General features: G+C 37.7%; 1 protein-coding gene across 7 annotated transcripts in view; it reads right to left on the bottom strand.

The window, feature by feature from the left end:
- Positions 1-20,094, bottom strand: part of LOC149532531 (biotin--protein ligase 2-like) — a 101,461-nt gene extending 81,367 nt beyond the window's left edge. For 4 of the 7 annotated variants that reach the window (XM_089807676.1, XM_089807678.1, XM_089807680.1 and 1 more), the window contains exon 1: positions 19,840-19,996. In XM_089807676.1, the coding sequence (XP_089663802.1) occupies positions 19,840-19,868 (29 nt within the window). In that variant the 5' untranslated portion in view covers positions 19,869-19,996. Of the gene's footprint in view, positions 1-19,839; positions 19,998-20,025 lie in introns of those variants that run through there. The other 3 variants (XM_089807679.1, XM_089807677.1, XM_089807682.1) reach the window with 3 other exon arrangements.
- Positions 20,095-20,294: the final 200 nt, after the last annotated feature.

Genomic DNA, 20,294 nt, shown 5'->3' with positions numbered 1-20,294 from the left:
TTGACAATCATGAATGGAGCAGAATCATTTTGAGAAGACTTCATGAAGGAATATTTTGAGTGGGAGGCATCACTGTGATGATTGACAATAACATAATCCATAAGCTCACTTGTTTGAGTAATGAAGGAAGCAAACCAGTAAATGAGAAGAATGTAAAGAAGCTGGTTGAAACTTGAAACTAACCTGAAGACAAAATCAAATGACAGAAATATGAGGATTGGTCTAATAACAGAAACTGATGTTAGGGTTTTCAATAAGATCATTGACTACAAAATGAACTACAGTTCCAGAGTGAACTCAGTACCTGCTAGATTTATCCATGCAGCATATTTGATGACAGAGAAGAAGGAAAAAGTAAATATGTGCGAGATTGTGAAGCAGTAGCTATTGGACAATATTGAGAAATTGTGTAATGTCCCCATTTTGGCGGTAATTTGATTTAATTAATTTAATTAATTAAGTTGTCCAAAATAATGAATATTTTATGAGAATGACTAATTAATTATTTTAATTAAATAAATAAGTGGTATTAAGTTAATTATTTATAAAGTTATCAAATAAATAAATATTAAAAAGGTAACTTTATATTTAATTAATTTAATAAAGTGACTTGAAAAATATCTTATAAAGTCACTTAATACATAAAATAAAAATAATGTTATAGAAGTTCTTAGTAACTTCTTATAAAAGGATGTTTCTAGAAGTTCTTAGTAACTTCTTAGGAAAGTAGATAAATAGAGGGCTTGGGCTCCCATTTGGGACAGACGAAAATTGATGATTCTACTACCATTCTCTTTGAGCATTTGTGGCACCATCCAGGTTTGCAAATATTCAACATAATCCTTGAAAACGATACCTCTCAAGAGATTGCATAACTGAGGAAGTGAAAGACCTTCTGAAGGATTGCACTTTGGAAGTGGTATTCAGCCATTTCAAGTTGAGCTTAATTTGTATATTCAGACTACCTGAGGGTTTGATTTTTTGGAAGCAGATCCGAAAAAGCAGTCCGAAAAAGTAGATCTGAAAAAAGCAGTCTGAAAAAGCAGATCTAAAAAAACATTTCGAAAAAGCAAAGCGAAAAAGAAGATCCAAAAAAAGCAAGTAAAAAAGCAGAACAAAAAAAAGCAAAGCAAAAAGGCAGCATTGGAGAAAATTATTACAGCCATCTACAATCAGGTTCCTTTGGATATTACATGCATTGTTCTTATCATTTAGATGCATATTAGGAGGTAAGGCTGTAGGTGAAAGTTGTAACAGATTTAAGCATTATTCATGCAGATGTAAGCCAAGAGTCTTGGCTATTTCATACTAGCATTGTAGTTGACATTTTATGTGCAATAAAAGAGACATAAGTTTCTGGTTTGATATAGTGAATTGAATATGTATTTATCATTCATGATCAGCTTATTAGTTTGCATGTCAATTGTTTGACAAAATGTCAATTGGCTGTAGGTTCTCTTTTTTGGCATAAATAATGTTATAATTTTGCATCCCAAGTGTTTGTAAAAATTACTAGTTGCTGTAGCTGCATATTGCAAATAGTTTCAGTCACATATATGCATTGAATATTGTCAAAATAAGTTGCACATTCATGTTAGGTCATTGTTTAGTCAATTCAGAGTCTTCTTGCAAGCATTCTTATTGATGCTAAGTGAAGGAAAGGGCCATAAAAGCATACTGAAATTTTATATCAGTCATATGACCCTTGTATGCAAAGTGTTTTCTTGAACCTTTATCAGCATTTTGGGATCAGATTTGAGCAAGGTCATTACAAATTGAAGACAAAGAATGAGGTGTTTAGATTTGAATCCCTACTAACACACCTATTCTTTCAAGTGGTCAGACAATTCCATGGTATGCCAGACTCGGAACGGGATAGTGATCAGTGCACTATGAGATTGATAACGCACTATTATAGGAAGCAATCAAAGGAAAGAATAACAACAAACATAACAAAAATGATGAAAAGTTTCCAGTCTAAAAATGAAGCAGAGATTCAGAATTCCACCTACTCTAGTGGAAAAATATAAGAATGACATATGTTTCATGGTTGAAACAGATGTCACATGTATGGAAGCAGTAGAACCTTGAGTGAAGTTTATAGATCCAATAGGTTGTGAGATGCGTGAAGAAATAATTGAGGGTTATGCAAAGATTATCTTGGAATCAAAAAAAGATAAGGAATGTCCTAGATGGGGGACATATGAAGAAAAAGTCAAGGAAGTTTATAATGAACTTCACAACAAAGACATCAAGAAGAAAGTTGAGAAGAAAATTGACACAATCCTTAAAGAGATAGGCATGACCGAGAAGAATATAGAGAGGCAATGGGTATAGCTATGGAAATGAGAGCAAGTGGACAAACTAAAGTTTTGGTAGCTACACCTTTGGCAGTTGCAAGAGCAGCAGAAGGAGTCACTGTAGCAGGACCATTGATGGGGACACAACCCAAGAACAGAATGGACACAACAGAAAAGGGAAATTGTATTAACTGAAAAATAAGCTAGTACATTCAGTACAGAGAAAATAAACTTCAAAACATGCCCTAAGGGCTTACAATAGCATAAATGTGAAGATAATTTCTCCTTTCAGTACCTCCTCTCAAACTCCACTCCGAACTGCCTTTTACAATGCTAGGAATCTCCTTAAATAGACCCCGGAGGGTTAAGGACTAGGAATACATTCTAGAAGGTGCTAGTAGGCATCCACCGACCAAATAGAAGGCTCCAGAAGCTACGTTAGAAGTCGGTGCAAATCTAGAAGAATCCAGAAACGGTAACCGAACTTCCGGGAGGCATAACTTTTGAACCGTAGCTCCGATTGACGAACCGTTTACATTTTCGGAAAGCTCTCGAAGCGCTCTATAGCCCTATGAATGAGCTTTGCTCATCCCCCATTTTCGACCCTTTTCAAGGTCATTTAATGTCCCTAACTTGACTTTGAAGCATTCTTAGGAGGTCTCCAAAACCCGAAAAATTGCAATAACTTTCAAACCGAGGGGCCTTTTGACCTGATTCTTTTTCTGGAATGTTCTAAATCACAATTACATTCATCTGGCCAATTCACACCTTCTAGTTTACCAAAATGATGGCCCAATTACATGATCCTATTTTTTCCGGATTTTCTAGCACACTGATAGTGGAACTGTGAGGGTTGGAACCTTTATTTGACCCAAATGGGTGTCCAAAAATGAAAACACATGAAACAGAAACTAAGTCTAAGTACATTTTTTTGGGTGACACAGGATTGCCCTTATACCTCTGGATGCTCCTACATCAACCATCCACTCAAATACCTAGTGCACCCTATGCTATAGTAGCACAAGTACAACCTACTATTGTACAACCTGTTCAAAACGAGAAGGATGAAGAGGAGGTAAAGATAATTGGTGAACAAACAATAACTACTCCAAGTATAAGGAAATCTAAAAGACTCACCAAAGTAAAACAAGAGGTAGCATAGTCACCATCCAAGAAGAGAACAAAGCAACTATCCAGTGGAGAACAAAGCAACTATCCAGTGGACTAGGAAAAAGAAGGAAAACATTGCAGATGATTGAGTCAGAGGAATCTGAGGAAGATTCAAAGGATAAACCTATTGAGAAGGTTGTGACTAAAGCCAAGACAACCCCAAGTAAGAAACTCAGGAAACCAAAAGTAGAAAATTTGAATGTTCAAATTATTGACAATAAAAGCTTTGTACAATTGAATAAGTATTACCATTTATATAGTAACATGGATAGAATGCAACTAGAGAATGCAGTAGTTAGGCATATGATTTTGACTCAGAAAAGGTTTGAGGATATTCAGAAAGATATACCACAAGACTTGTATAATAGGTTAATTAACAGAAAAAGAAGATTGGTAGAAGAGGATAGAGGAATAAGAGAAAATGAAACAAGTAAACTTTGTGAGATTAACAGTAACGAAGACATGAAAAGGATGATGAAGGGTATTGAGCCATTGTTGAGGAACAAAAGAACATTTTTTTTGATGGGTGGCAATTATGAGGAAGTGAATGAAGAGACAAAGCAAGCAATAATTAAATTCATGACCTCTATACCAACCGTTGCAAAACAGATCAAGGATGTAGTGGGGGCAACCCCCATAACAGAAGACAAAAGTGTACCTATTGAGTCCACAGAGAAGTCTACTGAGAGTCTACCAGTAGATACATTTGTGACAAAGGCAGCTAAGGACACAGTTATGACAGATTAAACTCTGCAAATTACAATCGGTACTAATACCATGCAAGTGGACATTACACATACAACGCTTGATGATAAGGAAGATCCTTTTAAAAGTTATGGTACAAACATTGTTGGCAATATTACTAGCTACTCCAATTCAGAAGATGAAGAAGATCAAGAAGAGGAGAAAAAGAAAGAAGAGGAGAAAAGAAAGAGTGAGGAAAAAGAGAAAAGAAAGAACGAAGAGGAGAAAAAGAAGGAAGAGGAGAAAAGGAAAAAGGAAGAAGAAAGGAAGAGAAAAGAAGATGAAGAGAAAAAGAAGGAAGAAGAGGAAAAGAAAACGAAAGAAGAAGAAGAAGAGAAAAGAAAGGAAGAAGAAATGAGGAGGAAAGCAAAGAATGAAAAAGATGAAAGAATAAAGCACAACTGGAAAGTTGTGGTGCATGAATCAGCATTCCAACCTCAGCTAAAGCATGTTACAACAGAATTTGATAAAGTTGAGTTCCAGCATGAGGCTGACACTTTGTTGCCTACGCTTGAGAAAGAAAAGTCTTCTATGATAATAGTGATATCCATTGCATCAGATGATGATGATGATCACAAAGGACGTATATCATCACTGGGCAAACAGTTGGAAAAGAACAACAAGGTCAGAAATCTAGAGAAGACCTTGGAAGAAGTTCTGGAGAAACTACAAAGGACAATCACGACCAAGGTGACAGAGCAAGACCTACAGTTGAAGGCAAAGGAGTTAGTGAAATTCTTTGATGTAGAATTCACTAATCTATCAGACATTGCATCAATCCAAGCTCAAATCAGCCATGATGCACAGCTGTTTGCTACTGTATGCAACAATATGAGAAATGATTTGCAGACCCTTGATACTAGCATCAAGGAATTGAGAAGATGTCTAGAAGAAGGAAATTGTATGGGCAATGCAATATGTCATACAATTATCTAAAAGATATGAATGATGAAATCAGTTCAAAGGTAAATGAATTTCAGACACTGACATCAGCATTGCAGCAGCTGGGCACAATTATTGAAGATCTTGAGGCTGCAGTATCAAAAGTTCATGATGACATCAGAATCATTGAACTTAGGAAAGAAAGGGTGATCAAATGGTTCTCACTACTCAAAGAACCCCTAACATTAAAGGTCAACAATGTGCAAAAGAAGCTGGAAGAATGTCTTGGAGCTAAGGCATCCTAGGAGAAATTTGCATATACAGATTTAAATGCAGTTGAAGTAGCCTCCTATGGATTATGTGCACTACTTAGCACAACAGAGGCAGTAAGAGATACATGGCAGAGGAAAATTGAGCTACTAAAGACAAATTTTGCAAATTGTCTGTCTAGGATCTCAAATTCATCTTGAGAAGAGGTAACAAATTTTGACTTGTACATAAAATTTTGACACCTTTGCCATTGATGTCAAAGGGAGAGTAGTATATGGAAAATTGTATAAAGTACAATGTAATAAGGAAGAGTAACAGTAATATATTAAGTGTATGATGTATATAGAAAGGGGAAGTAGTACTTATACAAAGTATTATAATAGGAGATATAATGAAAGATGGTTATAAATGTAATGATTCACGAGTTTTGAAAGTTTCTGAAATTTTGTAAAGGCCAAGTTTTGTAAAAAAAAAAAAAATTGAACATTTTGAGACTTAGCCAATTTTCCCATATGTTGCCATCAATGTCAAAGGGGAAGATTGTTGGCAATATGGCTAAGTAGGGTAAGTTGGAATAGTGTTAGTGTTGTCATTTATGGCAACATATACTTTGTGTAAAGAAGATACTATGTAGAGATGAAGATTCCACAATTAGACATACAAAATTGTCCAAGTATCAGATAGTTATTAAGCATAACAAAGACTGTTTTGATGTGTACAAATGACAGAGATATTATTGGCACATGCGCAATTGGGTACGGATAGTACAGAGTATCAAGATGAAGTATGTAAGTGCACAAGTCAATACGAACAATACGGAGTAAGTTATGAATTAAATACTAGTAAAGGCAGTGTACAAGCATAATAGAGTGTAACAGAAAAGTGTGAATTATGGGTTAAGAAATTATTTTGTAATTATTTTGTTTACAAAATAATTACTTGACTAATTAGGGACGACATCCTAGATGTTAACCCTTAGAGAGCAAGAGTTAATTTTGTATTTTGCCAAGCATGTGAAAGCTTGAAGGCTGACTGGACAGTTTTGTAAATTGTAAAGGTATAAAGGAAAGATAACAATATGTGAAGTTGTGTGAATGTTGCAAGTGATATGCAAACTTATATGCAAAACATATATGATGTGAATTCTGATGTATGATTAGAGGTATACAAAGAGCAACAAAGGAAAGATGAAGATATCAGCATTGTAAAGAGGTTTTTGTATCTATCTCTTTTGTATAAAGAACTACATTGTATAATTGCATGTTTGAGCAATGGGCTCATCTTGCATATATTTTGTCATTGTAATATCAACTCCTAATAGGCTTGAGGCTTTTAACAGGGCCTATCCCTCTAACAAGGACCGAGACACTATATGTAATAAACTCCTAATAGGTCAACATCCTTAACCGGATACTTTTGTTTAGTGGATCATTTTGTGGGTACCATCCCCACCGGGGTTTTCCCTTGGCCACAGTTTCCCAATTAACAAAATATGGTGTTATGAGTTCTCTTTGTGTATGGTTATGTTTACTATTCAACATTGTTAGTTTACTTTCATATGCAAGTTATAAGGCAATGTTTTGGGTTAAAGTTTATAGAATACTTACTCACCCCCACTCTCAGTATTCCCTATTTCTAACAAATACCATTGTTGCTTTTGCTGCTGATCCCAATGGCCTTAGCTCAAGTAATACCGGAGAAGAAGAACGAAGAAGAAGAAGAAGAAGATGAAGACTGAAGAACTTAGAATATTAATAGTTTTTCTCATTTTCATTCCATTAGTTGAACAATGAACGTGAAACAATGATACTTGAACTTGACACTTATAATGTTTTGAATCTTTGATGTTGAAGTTGATTGAACTATATGACGGTATGATCACTATGATTACAAGTTTAACTATTTATGGTGTTTTTGTTGTTTAAATGTGTTTATGCTACTATGGTACATTTTAATGTTGACTCATGCTTCATATATATATATATATATATATATATATATATATATATATATATATATATATATATATATATATATATATATATATATATATATATATATATGTTTTTGTACTAACAAATCTTTGATGTTGAAGTTGATTGAACTATATGACGGTATATCACTATGATTACAAATTTAACTATTTATAGTGTTTTTGTTGTTTAAACGTGTTTATGCTACTATGCTACATTCCAATTTTAACTCATGCTTCATATTTTATATATATATATATATATTATTTTTATTTTTATTTTATTTTTAATTTTTACATGTTTTTGTACTAATGAACCCAAACACCTTTTCAAAATTTTGACGAACTTGCGAATCGGTTCTAAAACTTCGAAATTGGAACCAAACTTGAACCGGAAACTTGATTATTTTCTTATAACGGTCATGTAGTATTTTGTATGCATTATTTCTAGAGCTGGTAATGTTGTATATGAATACTAGTTATTGGTGCATATTTGTGTGCATGGCCGAGAAGATAAGTATTCTATAATTATACCTTTGTGTATAGATCATGGATTTTTGTTATATATCTAGGACTAGTGTTTGCTTTTAGCACTAATCTCTATATTTAATATCTTGGCTGCAAGACACATCAAGAAGCAATGAGATGATGAGAGATTATATGTTGACTATAGAAATGAACATGGGGACATTGCTTGCAATCATAGGATTGAGCTGATATTACATACCTCCATTAAAAGAGGAAGATCATAAATAGTAAATGATATTCATAGGGAGACTATTCAGCTTTAGAGGAGGGTTATGTGATACAAGGAGAAATCTAATTCTTTGCATGCTTATGTGGCAATGTAACTACTAAAGCTCCTTGTTTGGTCAAATTGGAATCGGCAATCCTATTGTGGTGATCAAAGTTGTCCCTACTGAGAGAGAGTCTCTATTGAGAGAGAATCTCATCCATTCTTATACATGTTAATGAATTCTTCTCTATGAAGGAGAAGTTCAAGGTGAAATCCCTTGTTAATGAATTATTCTCTATGAAGGAGAAGTTCAAGGTGAAATCCCTTGTTAATGAGTTCTTCTCTACGGGAGATGTTCAAGGTGAAATTCATTCTTCCATCCTCTGTGAGTAGGTATGGTGGAAATGCAATCTTCTCTAGGCGAAGTATGAGGTGAATGCCCTCGTTCCATCCTCTACGAGTAGGTATGGTGGACCATCCTTTGCAAGTAGGCATGGTGGAAATTTGTTCTCCTCTAGGGGAAATCTGAGGTGAAAGCCCTCATTCCACCCTTTATGAGTAGGTATGGTGGATCCACCCTCTACAAGTATGCATGGTGGAAGTCATGTGTGTGACTCCATGACTTCAATTTTATACGCTTATGAAGTAACTATGAAGAATTCTATTATGCTGAGGTAACATGTTTTAATCTATGCAATGAGAATTTATCATTGATGTTTTTGGTTGCAGCTGTGTGTCTTCCATACTAAAGATCTCTCTCTTACTAAGAGGGAGTGTTGAAGATTGTAGCTGTGATAGAGATCTTTATCTCTATTGTTGTTATATGTTGAAATAGAGATAGTACCTCCGTATTGTGTCAACAGTTGGAGAAGATATTTATGATTATATTTGAGATAATATTATATGAAGAGACGTGTCATATGAAGAATCATGCATTTGGAAATATTAAGAGTCTTGTATTTGGAAATTGAAGAGACCTTCGATTGTGATATGAAGGGTCTGTCAATTCTATATATAGATATATATATATATGATTGCCTTGTGTGAATGTGCATGGTATCAAGTGGAAAGCATTGTACTTGAACATTTATTATCAATAAAAGAGATATTTTTCTAGTGTGGCTAGGTTTTTCCCTTCAAGTTGAAGGGTTTTGCCAAGAAAAGTCCATGTGTCTTTTGCGCCTATTTTTATTCTACTTTTTCCTTATTGTTGTTTATCATTATTTATGGGCAAAACATTAACACAAGCATCTCCAATAATGACAGAACAATTTTATTGTTATAGGCAAACTAAAACTAACTATATTTTGTAGTGTAATATGGGGACTCGCACCCCCTCCCAAACCTCAAAGTACATGTCCTCGAGACGTCCCCGCATTGGGTACTTGCATACCCAAGTACCCCCACCTCTATCATTCTGCAACCATGCCACCGTTGGGATGGGTACTTGAATTTCTATTTGAATTTTGATTTTTGAACGTTACTATTGGGTATGTAATATGTTACTATGTTGAATATTCAATGGTCCTAGTTCATGTTGCAATTTTGTTATGTTTAAGTATTTTAATTTGGTATGTTCTACTGAAACCTCATTTCATAACTAGCATTTCAAGTTCTATATGCATACTATACAACACTAGTAAATCTTATTTAAGACACAAAAAGGGTTCACACAAAAATCTATTGGCATATTCTAGATAGAAACTTAGAACACATTAAAAATCAATGCTACTCAATCAATCCTGAAAAGATGACAAGAAATGTCAAAGCTAATATGTAGACAATATGAAAGAGGTAAAAAGGGTCATCAATCAAATAAAACGTCGAGTTATGTCTCTTAAGATAACACACTGACTCTTAATTGTGAAATGTTAAACTTAACTTTGCTAGCAATGAGATCAACTTAGCCCCAAGAGGAGTTTCCAGCATTCAAAATTCAATCCTAGGCTGCAGATATTGCGTGGAAACCCAAAAGGGAAAAACCATGGTGAGATGGTTTGCTTCTGTTAGTGTAAATAATTAATTATTATTACACTTTACTTAAGTTTACTTAGGTCAATGCATTATTTTATTATTTATTAGGTTAGACACCTAGGAGTATGCGTACTCATATGACTTGTCTTGTTGACAACACATGAGTTAGCATCTTTAATTTAGCACATGGTGTCTACAACACAGGAGTTTGCATATTTATCTGAGTTGTTATGTAGACAACACAGTTGTTTGCACTCTAATTAAGCACATGGTGTCTACAACATCTTTTTACGTGACACACCTATGTAAGTTTATCCTCTCATCATCACACTAACTTCTGTGCTCAATGGAGGATAATCCACTCTTCGTGGACATGTGCTTAGTTGTGAGTCTTATCATTTTGCTGACTCTTAGTCATTCTAGAGGTCTTTATATACAGGCACTCCTAGTGTGTGTGTACACATCAATTCATTTTCATATTGTTATTCTGATCATACTTTATTGGTCCATATTGTGCTAGTGCTTGAGCTTCTTGATCTTGGGTGATTTTGTCCTAAGGCAAATTCTTACATGGTGTCAGAGCTATACCAAATTCTTATAGCTTCAAATGCTATAAGCCAAAATAAAAAGAGGCAAGTCTTATTTAAGACCAAAAAAAAGAGGTTAAATAGAAATCTGTTTGCATATTCTAATAAGAAACATAAAACAGAATAAAATATCAATGTTGCTCAATCAGGCTTGTAGAGATAACAATAAATGTCAAAGCTAATAATGTAGACAATATGAAAGAAGTGAAGAGGGTTATCAATTAAATAAAGCATGGAATTTTAAAGTATCCTAACATAACAAACTGACTCTTAATTGTGATACATTAAACTTAACTTTGCCAGCAAGAAGATCAACTTGGCCCCAAGAGAAGCATTTTTAGCATTTAGAAATCAATAGCTAGGCTGCACCAAATACTCAAAAGAGAAAGAAGAGAAAGCAAGAACAAAGAGATAAACCAACTGAGACCAGAAGAAGAAGTAAGTAGCGAACTAAACACTCCTCAGAGTCGAGAAGTAGTCTAGGACCGAAGGATAAGGTCTTGGGCGGGAAAGGGGGTCGGACCATCTCTACGAACCGTTGGAAGTGAAGCGATGTTGCTTGTGTAACCTCTGCAAGGTCTCACAAATCTGATATGACTAAAGTAGAGAGGCCCAGCAACTGCTTGGTGCCCCTAGCCACTATGACAAATGTGAAGGAGGTGATGAGTTGATCTAAGCCCTGTCTCGATGAGAACTAAAGCTGTAAGATGTGAACCCAGAGCTACGTGGCCTCCTAGAGATACAACGCACGATGTACCTAAAGAAGGGAGATAAGGACCAGCAACCACTGAACAGGCAGTAAAACCTCCCTCTAATCTCATAATATATCAGGCAATGGAAAATGAAGCATGCCTCCCTTTAATAAACTCTAAGTTGTCATGTGTTAATGTATGTCGTCGATATCAGGAAGGTTCGTGTCAAGATATATGTCGTCGGTATCGGAAAGGTTCTTATTCTGTAGCCGACATGTTGTATGTAGTCGACAGACACCTTCGAGAAGGTTCCTCAAGATGTATATATACCTTGTTCAGGATCATTGTAAGGATGATCTAGATGTAACGTCTTTTGACATATGCGAATAATATAAGAAGTTCTGCTATTCTAATCCATTGTCTGTATGCATTGATTTCTTTACTCAGTACGGTAAAAATTTGGCGTCATTGCCCTATGAACCTGAAGGGAGGGAGGAATGAAGATTAATGCCAAATCAGCTTAACAAAGATCGAAATAAGGTAAAGGGAAAAGATGGAATACGTACTACGCAAGAAAATTTAATTTTGGCACAGTAAGCCGAACGCAGACGAAGGTTCTAAAAGATTGCTGACGGACACAGAAGCGTGGAGGACTTGTTGGAGGAGACTCGACACCGAGAGGAGTTGGTGGAAGAAGCCAGGGACGAGTTTTTGAATTTGTATTCACCGAGGGAAGAGAATCCAGACGAAAGAGAATCAACTCACACGGCTCGGAGTGCGTAAGGAGCAAGAGCGTGGAGTGAACTCTTCGTCCACAATACACTTCGAAAAGGGACAGATTCGCTTAACGAAGACCTTTCTTCACCAAACAACACAGCTATCGGGATACCAAGCATCAATGTCAGGATACCAAGCATCAGTGTCGGGATACCAAACGTCAGCGTCAGAATACCAAGCACCGATGTCAGGATAGCGGGACCAAAGGAGAAGTTGCCTAAATTTGATGATGATGGAGCAACTGATCCTATCTGACATTGTAAAACTTGCGAAATGATTTGGAGGGCGAATGGCATAACGCATACAAACGAATGGGTCCAGTAGTTTCCGGCCACCCTACGGAGTGTTGCAATTGATTGGTTCGCCGATGCAGATCCCTAGAAATTAACCACTTGGAACAACCTTAAGAAGGAGTTTACTGCCGAATTTCAACTGTTGCGCAATAACAACAAAATTGTAGCAAGAGATATACAATACAAAACAGGGGAAGAATGAAACAGTCTAAGTCTACGCCAGGAAGCTGAAGGACTTAATCAATAAAATGGAGAATAAGCTGGTTGATGGGCTACAAAAAAGATAGTTCATTGAAGGCCTACACCCGAAGCTACGAAAAAAGATGAAGATCGTGCCGCCATCGTCATACACTGAAGCGTACAATCGGGTAATGAACTTGGAAAGTGAGCAGAGGACAAAAAAGAACAAGAAGAGTAGCTCGTCGAATTCAGATGATGACACATCTTCAGCAGAGGAAAGCAGTGATGATGAAAAGGATAGCAAGAAGGTCCGCGCCCTCCAAAAGGACATGATTCGCATGATGAAAGAGTTCAAGAACATGCAGAAGGAGACCAAGGGAAAAGAGCTATGGTGCACCGAGTGCAAAAAAGAAGGCCATACAAAGGGATCCTGCCCGAGAGACCAATTTTGTGAGATTTGCCAGATCATGGGACATTCGACAAAGGAATGCCCTTTCAGTCTGAAGACAAGAGGACCCCAGCAAGTGTTCCTAACACAAGAGGCTTCTACATCAGGAGGGAGCGGGAACACTAGTGTGGAGGGTACTACATCGGGAGGATACAGAAATAATCGGCGTGATCAAAACAATAACAACGGCAACAACAATAATGCCAGCAAGAGTCGAATCCAGTACGATGCCAATGGCCGGCCCATAGTTCAATGTCGAGCATGTAATTTGTGGGGCCACTTTGCCCGTGACTGTACAACGGTGAAGACACAAAAATTGCTATGCAGATGGTGCGGACCCGGCAATCATGAAGATGCTAAGTGCCCGAAGTCGGGAGTAAATTTGATTACCGTTGGGACGGACGAAGAGGAGGTTTTGGCCATCACACAAAAGCAAGCGAAAGTGTACCCCGACCCGACGGAAGAAAAGAAGAGACTGGAGGAAGCACGGGCAGAGATTCAAAAGGCAACATAGGTAGAGAAAGCACACCTGAAGGACACTACTAGTACCTCCGCACGAAACTGCACAGAACAGAACATTGTATGGCAAATATTACAAACCGAGGTACCCATCAAAATAAATGATCTATTGCTCACTATGCCTCAACTCCATACAACACTCATGAATATAACTCCAACTGTTAAGCTGCCAGCAGAGCAAGGAAGGGAGAAAGAAGGTGGCGCAAGTGCAAAAGATCCGATGCTGTTAGCTCTCTCATCCGAACACCATCCAACAGTTGTTGAAATGGGAATTCTCGAGACTGTGTTGACGGACACGATTGTGGACAGAGGGTCCAGTGTCAATGTGTTACCAGAGGATACTTGGAAAAGGTTGGGACAGCCGACATTGTGGCCACCTACATTCTAGCTACTAACGGCCAACCAACACGGAATCAAACCATTGAGAGTCCTAATAGCACAACTAGTGACGATTGGAACACAGCCATTCCTGGTTGACTTCGTCATGATTCTGCTAAAGAGGAAAGGATACGATGCCATTCTAGGCCGGGGGTGGCTGATACAAGCCAGAGTTAAGCACGATTGGAAGAAAAATACTCTGTCACTTGAAAGCAAAGGGCGAAAATACGTCATCGATTTATACACCCAAATGGTTGGGGAAGAAGCTCTATCATCAAATTCTGAAGAAGAAGAAGATGAAGGGAGGCAGCGTATGGAACCAGATCAAAAAGTAGTCTTGCAGTGGGAAGGAGGATCAACTGACGACGATTTGGATTCTGTCAACGGTCTTTACCACTGGCAAATAGAGGACTACGAACTCTTTCCGAATTGTAATATGTTAAGGGTGGACGAAAGTGAGAAAGAAGAGGAAAATGAATGTCCGAAGGAATACAGAGAAGTGGAAGAAGGAAAAGCAGTTACGGTTGAAGCTAAGGGGAAGAACATAGAGTATGAACCCAGAAAAAGGAAAGATCCCACCGTACGACTGCGTAGAAAGAAAATGTTAAATTGAACCACGGATATAACAAAAAGGTGTCGACAACACGGAAGACACATCATACAGTCTGCACAGGAAACAAAGAGGAAGGGTTTAATAAAAGTTGCAGCAGTACGAAGTGGAGGTGTTATTGACGGCAAGAAGGGGTAGCTGACGAAGTTCATGGTACCGAGCTTCGAGAACAAATTGGGCGATATGGAAAACCGGATGGAGAGATTGGGTACCTTAAATAAACTTGTTGAGCGACCATTGCAGGCACAAGGGGCCATGGAGGTGATACAAAACAGGCACAAAGCATGGCATGATAGATACCTAAAATTGAACAAGTTCCATCTGGGACAGTTGGTGTTGAAGTATGACGAACAAAACTAGATCAAACCAGGTAAGTTTCAAGTGAAATGGGTCAGGCCATACCAGATTCAAGAAGTGGATGATAACGGAGCAATAAAACTATGGATGCTAGACGGAAAGGAAGTGGTCGACACAGTGAATAGGTCGAAGTTGAATGTCTACCATGAAAGAAATAACGCATCTCCGTGGACAAACAATTGAGAAAAGAACGACTGTAAATATTGTATATATGTAAATATTGCACATGTAAGACAAAGTTGAACATTAAACAAAAAAAAAAAGCAGAGAGAAGAGAAAGTACTATACGATGGACGTATATGCCTACACTATACGGCTGGATACCGTACGGTTTCAAGATGACTAATATCCACTATACAACATGAAGGGTGTTTCAACAGGCGTGATCCGTACGGCCTTTTGTAGGTGAAGAGGCATAAGGAATAAGGAATATAGAGTCCTCCATTTGTCTAAGGCAGTGTACGGCACTCAGATAGTTCCTAGAGGCGGCAGTTCTGAAGGCACATTTACTTGTCTGGACACCGTACGAACACAGGAGGGAGTACAAAGTGATCACCATACAGCTTGAAGACCGTACGACTTGAAGGAGGGACACCGTACAGCATGGAGATGGGCCACCATATGGTTTGAAGGTGATACCATACAGCACGTGATTGATGCCATAACTTGTATACCACCGTACGGCTCAGTTAAAACGCCATACGGCATATCCTTGCAAAGTTTTGAAGTGTTCAAGTATAAAGCCCGTACAGCCTCTTCCAAACGTCTTAATGTGGTGTTTTTGTTGAACAAAGCCAGCAACTAGGACTTCGTACAGGAGTAGGTTATTGCTAGGCTATCATCTGGAACAGAGTAATGACGTACGGAAGCAAGAAGCAGAGACAACGTGACAAGGAAGGGCCGTACGATGTAGACAAATACAAAAGGGTTTTCTTTATTAAAAAAAAAAATCAACAAATAAAAAATGTTCAGAATGAGTAACGCATGATGCCAAAAGAAAGAGAAATACATAATCAGGTAGAAAACATAAGTGGTTGTCAGAAAGAGTGTTGGATCAGAAGAAACTTACAAAAATGGTGTTTTATGTGGTTTCTAAAGTGCTAATTTGAGGCACTGCCCCAGAACCCCACTGGGTGCGTTGCGCCCTAGACCCCCAGTCGTTGCGGATTATCAATCGTGGGAAGTGTGACCAGTTGATGAGACCTGCAGTGTCTATGTACCGGGGTAGAGGATCAAAGTGCAGCAATGGCAAAAAAAGGAGATGAAGGGGTGCAGGTGTCAGACCCTCTACCAGTAGCGGAGAAGGATAAGGATGTTCATTCTCACCTTGCTGTCATCACAGAGTAGAGCAAGTTCCTGGCAGAGTTGGTGCTTACACAACGAAGAAGGGCAGAGGCTGGGCAGGAAGCTCGAGAGACGGCTGAGAAGGCTCAGGAGGAGATGGCTAACCAGCTTGCCACCTAGCAAATTGCATAGGAAGCTTGCCCTGTTAGCACAACTTGAGGAAGGTGCACAAGGGAAGCAGCAAGCGGAATAGTAGGAAGCAACAGCGGAGCAATGTTTGGTAGAAGCTCTTCAGGAGAAGGACTCAGCAAAGAGGGCTCATGATCAGAAAGAAGTTGAGTGTTAGGAGGTTGCATTGATGCTAAAGGAAGTAGTGGAAGAGAACTCTCAGATCAGAGCTGATTTGAAGGTCCGGATAGATCAAGTGTATCAGCTTCGACGCAGCCGGTCTTCGCAATCTGAGACACAGCCTTCTGGTTCATGATGTCTAAGTCTATGTTGTTTTATGAATAAATGTAGTTAGTTGTTGAGTTTTGTTGTGTGGTCGTCCGGAGATGACTTTTTTTTTTGGGGGGGATGATGTTGTCAGTATCAAGATGTATACCGTCAGTATCAGGATGGATGTTGTCGGTATCGGCCAACAAGGTGTGTATCGGGATGTATGTCGTCGATATCGGGAAGGTTCGTGTCAAGATGTATGTCGTCGATATCGGGAAGGTTCATGTCAAGATGTATGTTGTCAGTATCGGGAAGGTTCTTATTCTGTAGCCAATATGTTGTATGTAGCCGACGGACACCTTCGGGAAAGTTCCTTGAGATGTATATATAACCCCTTCGGAATCATTGTAATCATCAGAAATATCATAAGTATAATGTAATATCTTTGGCATATATAAGGAGTTCTGTTGTTCTTATCTATTGCCTGTATGCATTAATTTCTTTGCCCCGGTATGGTAAACAACAGGTGTCCACTCTATCACTTCTAGATCTTTGTCATGTACATCATATGCTCCAAAACTTGAATATAACATACTTTACATGTAGTTTACTTAACTACCAAGCAACATGATACAACAATTAATTGGTGTAGAATGTGATACCAAATCAATTACAGCATAACCTAGTACATTTACCACCTCTAAGCAATGGTCCTCATTAACTTAAAGCAGGCACATCCAAGCTTCTGCAAATGTAATAGAATTTCAGGAACACAAAGCACTGAGCATCAACTTAGACAATGTGGCTCCAAATTCAATTACAAAGATTGACATAGAAACAAGAAGAAATTGTCATTAAAACCTTAGTGTTTGCATCTACTCAATTTGATGTTCAACATTTATGACTCAAATTTACTCCACACAGCACACAATGTCAACAAGAGTTTACATTTTCACAGTCACTCTCTATCACATGTAGTCACTCACAGGCTTCACAATACAACACACAAATGTAAGAAATTGATTATCAATATCTATACAATCATCTAAGATATTATCAACTCTATTTTGACTTAGTTAAGATAAGATAATTTTATTAATGTCCAACGAGAGACCATAAAGGGGGTCTAAGAGACTGAAAACATACAATCAAGAGACAGCCAACAACGAGAACACCAAACAGTGCCCAAGGAAATAAAAGAAAGCAACAACAAAGAGAGAAACCAACTGAAGACCAGAAGCAGAAGTAAGTAGCGAACTAAACACTCCTTGGAGTCGAGAAGTACTCTAGGACCGAAGCATAAGGTCTGGGGTGAGAGGGGGCCCTCTCTCAGAACTGCTGGAAGTGAAGTGTTGTTGTCACATGTAACCTCTGCAAGGTCTCACAGACCTGATATGACCAAAGTAGAGGGGCCCGGCAACCGCTTGGCGCCCCTAGCCGGTGTGACAAATATGAAAGCAGTGATGAGCTGATCTGAGCCCTATCTCGACAAGAACTAAAGCTATAAGGTGTGATCCTGGAGCTGTGTGGCCTCCTGGAAATAGAGCGCACGGTGTATCTGAAGAAGGAAGATAAGGACCAGCAACCCCCGAACAGGCAGTAAAACCTCCCTCTAATCTCATAGTATATCAGGAAGTGGAAAATTAAGTGTCTCCCTTTAATAAACTCAAGTTATCATGTGTTACCTTAATATGCCCCTCCAACTGGCTCATATTTCCTTTCTCTAGCACATTCACCAACAGAATGCATAATCAACCAACAAACATAGGTGATCACTCTGTCACTTCTAGATCTTTGTCATGTACATCATATGCTCCAAAACTTGAATATAACATACCTTATGTGTAGTTTACTTAACTACCAAGCAACATGACCCAACAATCTATTGCTGTAGAATGTGATACCAAATCAATTACAGTGTAAAGTACATTTACCACCTCTAAGCAATGATCCTCGTAAACATAATGCAGGCACCTCCAAGCTTCTGCAAATGTGATAGACATTCAGGAACAGCTGATCCCAATGTAAACTCTCTGTATTGCTTCTTCAATAATGATAACATTAACATTCTGCATGTTGACATTAATGACAGTATCTGTCCAACAGAATCCACATTCAAATTTTGACATCTTCCTCGTGCTTCCTTGACATCAAACACGCTTTGGCATCAATGACAATAATCTGTCCAACATACAGTCATTCTACTTGCAAGTGAGAATGAACCCAAAATCATTCAGATCACCTCGTCTAGAATTTTTCTGCAGAGTAGCATTGCTTGGGTTAGGATTGAACCAAGAGCCTCTGCCAGCCTGAAGTCATAATTATAGGTAATCATGAGTTGTAATCTAATGATTTTGGAGGGTACTTGGAGAAGCATGCCCCAAGGTGCAAATCTCTAGCACAGTTCACTACATAAGGCGGCTCAAAGGAAATATAGTAAGACTTTTTTCTACTGAGTATTGGGTCCACTCAAGCACAATGCCACTGTTCAATTTTTTTAGCAGTAATTTGTGGAGGCCCCATGATTATGAAAATTTATAGCTTATTTTAGACGGTCATCTTAAAAACCATTTTTAAACAAAATCATTAATAAAATATTATTTAGAGAAAAAATAGGAGACAAATAGAAAGGAGGAAAACAATTTGTGGAACACTCTGTCATTTTTTCCAATAAGCAGTTGCAGATTGCCTTTTCTCCAATGTTTTTTCAATTTTAAAGCAGTTGCTGCTCTACTAAAATAGAAAAAGATTTCATTTTATCCTTTTTCTATCAGGCAAACACTTTCTGCAGCCACAAGAGAACATGGGGTAAGATGGTGCTCCAAGCTTACCACTGACCACATTAAAACCCGGCTATATTCTGACACATGAACGTGTTAAAAAAAAAGTATGGTTCCTCAATTTATTAGGCCAAAAAGGGCAATGTTTATTACGGGAAACGCAACTTCATTCTCAAATATACTGATTGGGATATTTTGGAAGCACCGAAGGCAATCATTAATTAGATACTGTTAAGAAGGCGTTCAAAAGAAGGAAACAATCAAGTACAATGAATTCGCAGAGTCATGGTGGGTGACAAAGCATCAGTCTCTATTATTTGTGGGCAGGACCTAACATACACTCAATTTGAACGTATTCACTTTAAAAGAAATGGCAGAAATTCATCTAAACATTTTCTCGACTGTTCCGTTAATTACAGAGCTGAAAATTGCAGTAAGAAATGCATACCTGGTGCAACAGTTTTTCAGCCCCAGCATTAGAAAGAATCCCCAAACCAAGTGCTATAGGGGAATTGTTTACATCTATAGGATTCAACAAACCAAACAGAATTGAAAGCAACGAAAAAGCAATTTAAATAGTTTGAATTGAAAATATTTTCAAACATTTAATCAAATTGAAACAACATTTCTCTACCGTACATAAGTCCGACTTCGCGTCTGGGACCGTTTGGCAGAATAACGGGCGAACAGGTGCCCTTTACTATATATTTAAATTTGACGTCCTTCCAACTACCCTTCATAATTCGGAGACTGATCATATAACTAGCAATGGCACCTTAATGTGCAGTAGGTAATTGTAGATTCAGTTCTTAAATTATTTTATAATTCATCAACTATTTTTTTATTAATAAAATATTTCTAAAGTTTATATATGGATTTATTAATATAATTAATTATTATAAC

Source organism: Cupressus sempervirens, chromosome 10 (assembly GCF_028749045.1).
Source record: "Cupressus sempervirens isolate cs-2001-9-10 chromosome 10, ASM2874904v1, whole genome shotgun sequence".
NCBI classification, from domain to species: Eukaryota; Viridiplantae; Streptophyta; class Pinopsida; order Cupressales; family Cupressaceae; genus Cupressus; species Cupressus sempervirens.
This window is presented reverse-complemented; position numbering and strand designations above follow the sequence as displayed.